The 13027-nt window shown below is 34.5% G+C and overlaps 1 protein-coding gene and 1 long non-coding RNA gene across 9 annotated transcripts in view; one reads left to right on the plus strand and one right to left on the minus strand.

Moving 5' to 3' along the window:
- Positions 1-13027, plus strand: part of LOC128209910 (ral GTPase-activating protein subunit alpha-1-like) — an 87606-nt gene that overhangs the window by 25420 nt on the left and 49159 nt on the right. For 6 of the 8 annotated variants that reach the window (XM_052914172.1, XM_052914174.1, XM_052914179.1 and 3 more), the window contains 4 exons: positions 1371-1497; positions 4885-5025; positions 5492-5671; positions 6198-6305. In XM_052914172.1, the coding sequence (XP_052770132.1) occupies positions 1371-1497; positions 4885-5025; positions 5492-5671; positions 6198-6305 (556 nt within the window). The remainder of the gene's footprint in view (positions 1-1370; positions 1498-4884; positions 5026-5491; positions 5672-6197; positions 6306-13027) is intronic. The other 2 variants (XM_052914173.1, XM_052914177.1) reach the window with 2 other exon arrangements.
- Positions 3189-3987, minus strand: LOC128209912 (uncharacterized). Its single transcript, XR_008257075.1, has 3 exons — positions 3950-3987; positions 3604-3726; positions 3189-3424 (listed from the first exon to the last, which is right to left on the minus strand). It is a non-coding gene; the product is annotated as an uncharacterized LOC128209912 (long non-coding RNA).

A 13027-nucleotide genomic window follows, 5' to 3' on the forward strand; every position in this document is an offset into this window, starting at 1 on the left:
TATTATACCCCCACAAACGAAGTTTGAGGGGGTATATAGGAGTGAGCTTGTCGGTCGGTCGGTCTGTCTGTCTGTCGGTCGGTCGGTCGGTCGGTCTGTCGGTTTTCATGGTTTCCGGACGATAACTCATGAAAGGCTAGACAGATTTGAAAAATTTTTGGTACACAGGTGTAACATCAGAAGTACAGGTCAAGTTCGATATTGGGGCTGGTGGGGCCAAGGTCAAGGTCACTGTTACTAAAAATAGAAAAACGGTTTCTGGACGATAACTCATGAAAGGCTTGACAGATTTGAAAAAATTTTGGTACACAGGTGTAACATCAGAAGATACAGGTCAAGTTCGATATTGGGGCTGGTGGGGCCAAGGTCAAGGTCATTGTTACTAAAAATAGAAAAACAGTTGCCGGACGATAACTCATGAAAGGCTTGTCAGATTTGAAAATTTTTTGGTACACAGGTGTAACATCAGAAGATACAGGTCAAGTTCGATATTGGGGCTGGTGGGGCCAAGGTCAAGGTCACTGTTACTAAAAATAGAAAAACGGTTTCCGGACGATAACTCATGAAAGGCTTGACAGATTTGAAAATATTTTGGTACACAGGTGTAACATCAGAAGATACAGGTCAAGTTCGATATTGGGGCTGGTGGGGCCAAGGTCAAGGTCACTGTTACTAAAAAAAGAAAAACGGTTTCTGGACGATAACTCATGAAATGCTAAACGGATTTGAACAATTTTTGGTACACAGGTGTAACATCAGAAGATACAGATCAAGTTCAATATTGGGGCTGGTGGGGTCAAGGTCACTGTTACTAAAAATAGAAAAATGGTGTCCGGACGATAACTCATGAAAGGCTTGACAGATTTGAACATTTTTTGGTACACAGGTGTAACATCAAAAGATACAGGTCAAGTTTGATATTGGGGCTGGTGGGGCCAAGGTCAAGGTCACTGTTACTAAAAATAGAAAAATGGTTTCTGCTTCATAACTTTAATTGGGCATGAGATATTGTGATGAAACTTGCTGTATAGGCAGCCTCTGTGAAGACAATGCTTGTGATTGAAAATGGGGCCAGTGGAGTAAAGGTTTTTGTGCACTGTTACGAAAATAGAAAAACGGTTTCCGGACAAACAATACATGCATGATAAAAGAAGATGCAGTGTGCAGTAACCTTGGAGTTATGGCCTCGTTTCAAAGGAATGGTTTGCCATTCCTGTGTCCAGGCAGCATTTGGGGGTATTCGTCACTCCTGTGACAGCTCTAGTTTTAAAAATAACATGATTGTAAAATATGACAAAGAATTACATGAATAGCTATAGCATTAGATTTCTTACTCTAATTGTTGAAACATTGTACCATTGTGTGTATAGAAAACGATGGAGACCCTGACTCGTGTGCTGGCAAAGCAGGTGTACAACCTGGACCTGCTCAACCTTCCCCTTGAAAGACTCAGTGAGCAGAAGGAGAAGAGGCGGCGGGCTGGCAAAACCTCCAACGGTAAGTTCCCTACTATACTCATGTAATATCCTTCCGATTCCTTGATATGAGCATCTGCAATTGTTAATTGTTTAGAAGATTGTTCAAAATCATGATTTTATATACATGCAGGGGTTCTTACAAAACTCTTCAACCTAGTATTAACACAATAATTCAGGCCTGTTAATCCTAAAAGTTGAGTTGATGAGTTTTTCAAATTATTATTTAAAATGGACTGTTCAAATTTCAAGTAACACTTAAAAATATACAAACATTTTTTAATCCCAAAGGATTTATATGTGACCAGTCACGGAATTTTTGGCCCGAAACCACTTTTTGGGCGAAAATGAGATATGAGTAATTTCTGACTGTACTATTCTTTAGGATAAAAATTCTGAAAAGAAAATTCAAAAATTCCTATTTTTAACGAAATTATGACAAAAACTAGAAGGGCACTTGGTTAAGAAACAGCTGGAAATTCGGTAAAGTTCAAGAATTTATTGAAACATTTGTATTCACAGATGCAATGAATATTCATCACTACAATATAAACAATTCCCACATTATAACGACAACAATATATTTTCAAAACCATTCTCAATTATTATTGAGAAAATAAATGAAAATTAATTGGTTACCATGGCAACCTTTATTGAAAAAGGCGTTTTGGGGTTAAATTTGCATTTAAATATACAATAAATGCCATATGAAGCATTTAATAATAATAATAATTGATCTGTTAATTGATATCCTCAAACCTTTCTGTACATGGTGTATGTATTTGACATAAAAAAAATCCGAATAAATAAAAACTGTTCGCCAAGTACCGTAGTTTATTGGCAATTTTTCACAATAAATTGACATTTGGTTGGAACTTGCACCTAATACAAACCAATGTATATCTAGAAGTTAAAGTATGTTACCCCTGTAATTTACTATAATTTATCTTATTTGAATGGTATTTAAGAGTTTGTTTTTATCCTGGTTACCATGGCAACAGGCCACAAACATAATTATAATCACACCAATTTTACCAATTTACCTCAAATGTGATTTTTTGTATAGTCATTCATTGCTCATAAAACATGAAATGGTAGTATATGTACTCTTAATATAATAAACGTAACAATCCTACACAATTTACACTATTGTAAAATTAGATCAGTTAATAAATGGGCACATTTACATTTTACAAAAATGAATACAATTTATTTAACATACTAACTACTTAGCATGTACACGTCATTATGTAGTTTCAAGAGGTATGCAATTGGTCACATAGTACATGACAAATTATATTTTCGATGCTTATTCATAGGTAAAAGTTAAAGCTGAAAATGTTTATAGGGTTCAGGAAGGTTTTAAAAATAAAGATATTGAAGAAAAACTGAAAGGTTGCTTAGGTACATTTTATCAGGCTGTGAAGTAACTAATATTGACAAACAATACTATAAATGTCTTCAATTCAAGCATTTATAGGCTTCAACTGCCAGATTGTTTTAAGTTTGTATTAATAATAAACATATAGTGGTCTCCATTATGGCAGAGGGGCTCTACCAACAAAAGACAGGGTGTAGCACCCTTCTATCAATCATTTGCTAAAACCACAGTTTTTCACTCAAAATCACTGGTAGCTTCATTTCACATGAACATGTTTTTTATTGAATTAATAATTGTCAATAAAAAATTGATGCACATTTTCATCAGCTCAGTAACTGGCTCATTCTCAAATCTTATATTTAGTTTATAAAGATCACATATCAGTATATTCGTGTTTTCACTTATTTAAAGGATCAGAGCCTTTTTGCATTAAGTCCTTTTAGTTGGATGCGTTCAGGGTACTCTCCATGGAAAAGCCATTGTTGTGGGCTTGTCAATTTTAACTTCAATCTCACTGTCCTTGGCATGCTCTCTCATGAATTCACTCACTGGGTTGTTAGCTGAAGTTCTGCAAAATAATGTTCATATATATACATTACTTAGTGTTTGGAATAAATTATGCACATTAACTTGAACATCAAAACTCACATCTGAATAAAATGGACAAAATTTCTAAAATTGTTTTTGACTTATTTCATAGATATACATACACAGGCAGTGATACAGTCTATAATACTTTTGTTATACCTGAAGTGATGATAGTTTGGAATGGACTTCAGGGGTCACTTGGTGTACTCCAACCAGTCAAAGAATATAACCAGTTTGCCAAGGTCATCAATCCACAAAGGATGTGTGCTGCCTCCATTTGGTCTAAATAAATAAACAGGTTGTTTATATAATGATATAATACCTATTGTTTTAACACAAGCTTTCTTTTACATTATAAGGTATTATAACCAACTTCAGTGTTTAAATAAAGTACCAAATGTCAATATTTATATACACAAAATCCTTTAATTTGGCTTTAAATCAACATTTAAAGCACCAAAATTAAAAACAAAACAAAAACAACAACAACATTCTTACAACTTACCTTCCACAGACCAAATCTCACACAGGACTGAACTTTATTGTCACCTGCTTCAATTTAAGTAAATGCTGTGTCTCTCCCTTCTGAATACATCAGACCCTTAAACATAGAATTACATACAATTTATTAAACTGATTGCCTTCAATCCATGACATTTAGAGAATAAAGAGAACAGGTTTAAGCCCAACTATTTTTATAAGACTAATGCATATTTTGAGATTTCTGATTACTTGTATTGAAAAAATAATAAATGTTACATTGTTATGTTATTCTAATGTTCTCGTGTCTATATGCAGTGCATAAGTGATGTATTTCAACACTGCTTTTGTCAATCATACCCAATGACTGCATTGTTTTTATTCCACCAAACACAGTTGTCAATGTGCAGGTATGCAGAGTCTTCTCTATATGGATGATGTTGAAAATGAGGTACCACACCATTGGCCACATAACAGCTAAACCCTTATCACTGAGATATCTGTGAACCTGAAAACACACACTTTGAAATAGAAAAGATGTATATATATTTACACTTTCATTTTATGTTCAAGCAAGAACTTTGAATAAAGGTGATATAAAATATTTAAACGAGAGCGCCGCAGAGCAAATGTGAGCGCTTCTCTGTTTTTTCAGTGAATTTACAAAATATAAAGGTTTTCCATTTCCCCTATAATAATTTAGTCAAATGGCAAAACTGTATTAACCACTCATTTAATAAATAAAATTTACCATATGATTTACAGAACACTTCAAAGCAGGGCACTCTTGCTGTGCCTAGTATAGGTAGAAGACTCATCTGAAATGAGACAAAAAAGTAACCACATAATTCTCTTAGGACCCAGATCTAGACTCAATTTCCTTTGCAAGTTATGATGCATAAATAAGGTAAGAAATTTGAGCACTTGAAAGCTATTTCATACAAAATTTGTCACTCCCAGAAGGCGGTTCACGAACAAAGATGGATGAGCACAGTTTCTCACGGGCATGGAGCAAAAGTGAGAGTGTAGAGAGGCCCCCCAGTGGCAGTGCTTCCCAACCCCTGGCATTTGAGAGGTCCCACGGCAAATACAAGAGTGACGGTATGTGAAGGCTGTACCAGTTTCATGCTTCCAAATGGAGGCAAATAGTAATCATATTGTGCTTATGTAAGACCATCATTTATTCCCTGAAATAACTATGAAATTTATATTATTCAGAATCCAACTCTGTGTTTTGACTAAAAACAAAATCAATACAGCCCTTTAATAAAACCAAATGATAGGGTGTCACCAATCATTCGAAATTCATATGTTTTTGAATCTGATATCTTAATGAGATTTTAAAAAATTTAATAAATATATTCATAATTTTGAAAATGCTTTCTCTAAGCCTGAAGTACTTCTTTAAGATAGATTTTCCAAGCTTATTATATTTTGTCAGCATAGAAAATTCAAATCAACGTGAGAAACCTAAAGAAAGTGAGCATGCTTCAGCCTCACTAAGTTGTGAGTTAATTTTATTACTTAAGTATATTACAAGTTAAAGACAAGAATCATGTTCCTACAGGAGCTTCAGGTAATCGTCCTCGTCCCGAGTTAGGGGGCAAGCAGAGGTCCCTGAGTGGCACCCCATCCCCATGTCACTCTCGGTCAGCCTCGGCATCTTCTGACCTTGGTACAATGGTGCGCAGCAGCAGCGAGGGAAACCTGGCAGACCCCAAGGAGCTAGCTGATAGGCTCAAACAAGGTAAGCTACTCTTGTTTGCTGGATGTATTTGTCTCTTGACAAGGTTGTTGTCCTCCAATTTATGAATGCTGCATGGTGTCATAGATGTATAAATTTACTAACAATCAAAATATGGTCTTCAAAATTACTATTAAAAATGCATTGTACAATGAGTGCATTACTATGTACATACTTGTGAAATAACTCTTTTTTGTGTCAGTTATATGTTTGTAGATGTTGATGTTCAGAGTTCCATTTAAATGTTCATATTTAAAAGACATTTTAATATTATTTTAAGAGAAGCTTCTTTACTTGGCTTCAGATTTCTTTCTGGCTGTCGTATTTCTGTTTGTTTACTGAGTTAAAAATTTCCTTTCTTTTACATACCTGTACCATGTGTTTTTATAGCAGCATGAGTTGTACAAAGTATACATGATATGCCCTGGAAAAACACACACATCAATTTAAGAGTGCCTACATCTATGCTGTAAATGATGTGTCCTAAAGTTTATGGGAAAATTCATGTTCTATTTCGCTGACCTCGCAGGAATAATGTCCAGGAGTCTAGCAAGCACAGGGAGTAAGTCTAACTCTGCACGGAGTCTTGCCACTGCCCTGTTGTCGGTAGTGGTACCAGATATGAGCAAAGCCAGCGGTACGTCTTGCTTTAAACCGAACATAAGTTTGCTTGCTTTCTTTTGATATTTTTGCTGCCTTTTGATATTGCAAAGTAGCTGTAGTTGGTCTTTATATGATCTTAGTTGACGGATATTGAGTATCAAATGTTTCCTTTTTTGAGAAACAATAGATTTAACAAAAAGCTTCATGAATTTTAGAGGAGGCACCAATAAACACACAGAATATGTTCTTATTTGTTTAAAAACAAACATTCCATAGTATAATTTGCTCTGGTATGCATTGCTATTGATTTAATTGTGAGCTTTGTGAAAATCTTAATGGAATTAAATGCTGGCAAATACAGGAGATATCACAAATATGCTTTATCAGTCACATTGATCACAACAACATTGGCACTAATTCAATGTCAAAGAGAAGTTTACTATCCACTAACTGCAGTTAGATATTGGGGCTTTCAACAAAACATTATGTTTATAGTGCAGTGCATACTTTTTAGTAGGAGTTCAGACATTCAAAAAGATGAAACTAACCCTCCTATTTAACTGCATGCAGGCATTGCTATATGTGGCTGATTTTTTTAGCTTTCATGCTTGTTCATTTTTCTAGATATTTTATTGGGTTTTGTATTTGAAAATTGGTTCGCCTTCTGGCTTAATTATCACCCTAAATGTAGACAGCATGTTATTTTCTTGTACTGCTTCTGGGAAAACTTACATTCAGCTGAAAATAACAGTGAGGAGAAACACAAGTACAGATGTCTGCATGATTCTTTAAAAAACCTTGTTCATCTTATAATACACATTGAATATGCTTATTTTGCGCTTACCATGTACATACACTTGACTTATTTAGGATTATTTTATATGTGTTTAGCGATGTATTGTCCAATTTGTTTAAACTGTCAAAGATGTATATTTAAATGATCAGTGCATATATTATGTATCTTATGTGCATAATCGGTAACTTCTGTATTCTTCCTGTGCACATGATTGGGGATTGGAAACCAATACAATACGACTTTCAGGCCATTGTGATGCATAGCTCAGCTCATATTTTTTACAACCTTAAGAATTCAAGTCTTTTATTAAGACACAAAATATAAGAGTGTTTGTTATAATGACCATGATTGAGATTGATTTGGACAAAGATGAAATACACCCTTTCATTTTTATATTTTTATAATTAAGTAATAATAACAGCAACAAGTATAATTCCAGAAAGGCATATTGAAAATGTCTTTTCTCGGTTATAAAAGCATCTCAATTTATCATAAAAAGCATCTCAATTCGTCATGTACAGAATAACTAATAAGCATTTCAGATAAGAAATTTATTAAGAAGAACATTGAAGAAGAAAAAAGAGTAAATGCAACAAAAAAACAAAAAAGCAATATATTTTGTGGGGCTTGAGCAGCTCTCCAACATATCAGCTCTCCGACATATCAGCTCTCCAACATATCATCAGCTCTCCGACATATCAGCTCTCCAACATACCAGCTCTCCGACATATCAGCTCTCCGACATATCAGCTCTCCAACATATCAGCTCTCTGACAAAGCCACAGAACTATTGAAATATTTTGAATGATTTGAAACGGAAATATATTGATTTTAGCTTGATGATTAATTCCTGAAAAAAAATAGAGTATTAATCACTCAGGATAGACTGAGGGAAAAAAAAGCTAATGCTTTGACAGTATTATTATGCACATGACAGTTTAAACGAATTGGACAGTATTATATCTTGTATTAGTCTGCATAAACCTCTGTTCTGTTCTGTTCATGATTCTTTAAGCATTAAAATAACCTGCAAAGGTAGACTCCGCTGATAAATTGATGTATATAAATAAGTCTACTTTATTCTTGTTTCTGATGTTGGCTCATGTTATATGAATTTATGAACTGTTTTATCATGCTTCGACGTGTGAGTGTTGATTTGTTTGTATAATATTGTGTACTTTCCTCCCAGGTTTCCTATGCATTGACTTGTGCTGCATTTTTGCCAGATCAGGTTCTGCTTTTACATTATGGCAATACTGTTTTATCCATATAGCCTTTCTTGTACTTTTTATTACATTTTGGCAAAGATATAATTATATTTTATAATTTGCTGATTTGCCATATGCATTTATTTCATTATTATATCAACAGTTACTAATTAACACAAAATGTATGGAAAACTGCTTGATAATGGAAATATTTGTACATATATATATCTTTATTCAAGCCTTCTATGTATTTATAGAAAACTTTTTTTACACAGAAGTCAATTAAAACTCACTTTGTTTCTATGCTGCACTTAATACCTTACCAGTTTTTACTACCATTATTCATTTTATGCTCTACTTAAGTCTTTCAAAAGCTGTCCAGGATTTATGTGTCTTTTTTGCATGTTTTGAATTTATAACTTGTACTTGAGAAGTCATTAATCTTCGTAGACTGGCATATGCATGCAGTTTATTTTTGTTTATTTTAATGTGAAGCAAATACAGAACCATATCTTTATATATTTACACACCTATTGCGCTTCCTGAGATGAAAATGCATATCTGTTCAACTGCATTCATGTTCGGGTGACCGCAACATCTTCGGAATAATGAAAATGAAGCTTAGTATAATGTGATCGGTCAAATGACATTGTGGCAAAAGGAATGCAATGTGGATGAAAACACGTGAGGTCAATGATACTGCCACAGTTTTGGCAAATATAGAGTGTTAATATTAACAATGAACATTTTAGAAATGCAGTTAATCTGTGTAGTCCTTGGTAATCATGAAGTCCTTTTGACTACACTCAATGTGCACTAAGGCCAAATGTTTTTATACACAGATGGATGATAATACTAAAACATTCAAGCCTTATTAAAGGAATGGTTCAAGCAAACTCTTTTTCATAAGATAGAATAATAGATTTTAGGTCCTGCATGCAATTAATTTATCTAGGGTGAATTTGGATTTCAAAACAATGTTATAAAAAATCATGTAAAAACACACATAAAAGAAAGCAGTCTCACAGCTTAGAGCATTATTAATGGTTTAGATGAAACATAAAAGAAACATGCACTAAATTCTACAACAGCAGCTGCAGATTGTGGCTTTACCTATTGTCTGATCTTTGTAACTTACTTAAAGGGCTGAGGGAAGGGAAGGGATTGATTCAAATGTTTTGCTTTAGCATTGAAGTTTGGATGTTGCTGGAACCACATGGCAACATTATTTTAGTATACATGTTACATATATATATATTATCATATAACATAATGGAGAATTGAGTCTTAGTATTCACAAGTATGATGGAGCCAGTGCATTCAAATTTAAGAAAATTGTCTTTTTTAAAAGATATTCTCTAATAATCTTAACAATTATGCTGTGAAAGAAATGGGCATTTTAAAACCTTTAAATAAGTATCTTTTTGTCAAATGAATTGTGTCATTAGGCCCTAGAAGTTGACAAAGTTTCTTGACTGACAGTTTGTGAAATGTACTCGTTAAATTTTTAGCTCTACTGGCCAAAGGCCAGAAGAGCTTATGCGATGGTAATGTGTATGTAGTATGTGTGTTCGTGCGTCCGTGCGTCTGTAAACAATTTATGTTCACACGATACAGTCTTCAGTTTTGATTGTATCTCGATGAAACATGTACAGTAGTTAGATATCCATAAGAGCTCGGTTCCTTTCAAAAACCAGCCAGATCCGGCCATGCATGCCTAGATTATGGGCCTTGAAAGTATAAAAAATCAGTGCGTCTGTAAACAATTGCTTGTGAACACTATAAAGTGTTCAGTTTTCATTGTATCTCGATGAAACTTGTACAGTATTTAGATATCCATTAGAGCTTGGTTCCTTTCGAAAGTATAAAAAAAGTATGTGCGTCTGTAAACAATTGCTTGTGAACATGAGACAGTCTTTAGTTTTGATTGTATCTCGATGAAACTTGTACAGTATTTAGATATCCATTAAAGCTCGGTTCCTTTTGGAAACTAGCCAGATCCGCCCATGCATGCCTAGATTATGGGTCTTGAAAGTATAAACAAATGCTATTTTTAGCTAAGTCTATTTTTAGCCAAGTCTATTTGAGCGAAGTCTATTTTTAAGCAAGTTTACATGTTAAGTCACAATTGCTTGTAAATGTTTGTTCAAATTATGCCCCTGGGGTTATAACTGGCCACGCCCAGGGTTCACAGGTTTGGTATACTTAAATTGGGAAATGTTAAAAACCTTTTTTTCTGAAACAGCTATGCAGATCCTTGCTATTTTGAACAAGGCTTTATTTAGTGGTCCACTACCATGGTTGTTCAAATTATGCCCCTTGGGTCAAAATTGGCACTGCCCCGGGGGTCACGAGTTTCCTAGAGACTTATTTAAGAAATATTTTCAAAATCTTCTTGTTTCAAACCACAAGCCCCATACCTTTGATATTTGTTGTGGAGCATCATATGATGACTGTCTAGCAAAACATTTGAATTTTAGCCCCTTGGGCAAAAGCTGGCCCGACCTTTTTTGACTTACTTTTTAATTTTTAAAGCTACAGCAATGAAATTTTGACCATGTGCACAGTTTTGCAAACGAGCATCCATGTTGTCCTCAGATGTCCTTGACTTTGACCTTTTGACAAACTTTTTTATTTTTAAAGCTACAGAAATGAAATTTTGACCATGAGTACAGTTTTGAAAGCAAATATTTTTTACCCTCAGATTACCTTTACTTGGCGCATATTAAAATAGTTCATGCAACTAATCTCTGTCTCCAGATGTTTGAACATGCAGCGTTTTTTAGCTAACCCAAACACAAAAAGTGAACTATATATTTGTTGCCTATTAATTATACGTACATGCTCTGTATTGAAAATGACCACAAGAGCCATGCCAGTAGAGCATAGGCCCTCTTGGGCCTCTTGTTAAATATCAAGACACCTTTTTCAACTGTTGGCACCTAAAGATGCCATTCTTAGCAACAAAAAACCTACTGATTGATAGGCTTAGTTAACTAACACATCATGGGTTTGCAAATTATTTTTTTTTTTATATCTTTTCCTCGAAATTGAGTACACCTGCTCCATTTTGCTTGTGAATACCACTGCTTGTTTCTCTTTCACAATGTTACTGAGATGATATGCCTTAAAAGGAGTGAATGATCAAACTTCTGCCATATAAATTGCTTTTATAATTTAATGAATATCATATATTTTGCAAACTTAAATGCATTGCCATCATTCTATGTAGTGCAAATCAAATACAAGTGATGTTGGAGATATTTAGACTTCCTGGCTTAAGAGCTTTTTTCTGCATTGGAAATATGATAGATGATTACTACCAGTCTGAAAACATCATTAAGGCAGAGAGGGATGGTAAGTTGGAATCACCCCAAGGCATATCCTAGCAGGAGACATTAAGGCCGGAATATGTAAATGACATATTAACGTTGTGTCAACACTGTTCAGTGGCAAGGCAATATGACTGGCAACAAGAAAATTGATCCTCTGGGTTTAAACTGATGAAGTAGTGCTAACCTCTTGTGGAGAATATTCATGGTACCTTAAGTCTCCGTCAGACTCATTAAGGTTTGGCCTCTTCATACTGATTTAGCCTGAATGAGAATTAAGTGATCTAATGTGAATTATACAAGCATGTTCCAAGGTAGGCTGTATGCTCCTAAAACAAGGTTGGCACCCTTCAGATGAACACTAAGTGTTTCAAGCTTGTCTGTTCTTCAACCAAAAAAGAGTATTGTCATAAAGCCGAGGCATTGATGTCCTCGTGCAACAACTTCAAACTTGGCCAAAACTTCTAAACTGTTCAAGATATTCAAATGATTCTTGGTACACATGTTGCCAGAGACAATACTAAAATGTGTAGTGATCCCCTTGAATCAGGATTATGTTCATTGTTGAGTTATGCCTCTTGTTCTAAACAACAGATGAGCGTTTGTGTTCATCCTCTATCCCTCTTGCTTGATTAAAAGCTTAGTAAAGTGACAGTCTCAAGTTATTACCATGTTTGTTTTTAAATATGAAAATGTATAAAATATGTTGATGTGTAGGTATTAAGTGGTTGACACATGATGCATTGAAGATGTGCTAGGAAATAAATAAGAGTGCCATGAGATCTGTATGCTTTGCTATGAATGTGCAAGACGTTTCATTTTTTATCATTTAAGAAGCAGCTCTGCTTACAAAGATAGACTGCATCAGTGATCTCGCAATGTTGACAGATGTTGTCTGTAGGTATTCGCAAAAACAGTTGCGAAACTAGGCTAATAGGAAGGGTAGACTCATGTTATACAAGTGGAGTACAGTTCCTAGGTACTCCAGTTGTTTATTTGTTGTAGATAGTTGAGAGGGATCAAAATGGTATCCAGTTGATCTAATGTTGGAGAAATTAATTCCTTTGAATCTTTTTGTTTTCGTAAGTGGAAGACATTGTTCGTGGGGTTATTTCCCTGGTAATGAAATCACAGACAGATGTTCAATTGGAATTTTGGTAGAAACAATACAATAATCCAATATTATTTTGTATGATAGGTGGGGAGAAAAGTTAATGTTCACCACTGAATTATACTTCTTCCAGGTGTAGAAGGACCTTTTCTTTGGAATATATTGAGACACATTTAAATATAAGGATATGTAAAATATTTAGTGTTCAAAATTATATTTTGTCCAATGGGAAGGCAGTATTTTTCAATTTGTTTGTACATATATATCAGTAAATCAGCATGAACTCCCTATTGTGACATAACTCTGGTA

This window comes from Mya arenaria, chromosome 11 (genome assembly GCF_026914265.1).
Source record: "Mya arenaria isolate MELC-2E11 chromosome 11, ASM2691426v1".
Classification (NCBI taxonomy): domain Eukaryota; kingdom Metazoa; phylum Mollusca; class Bivalvia; order Myida; family Myidae; genus Mya; species Mya arenaria.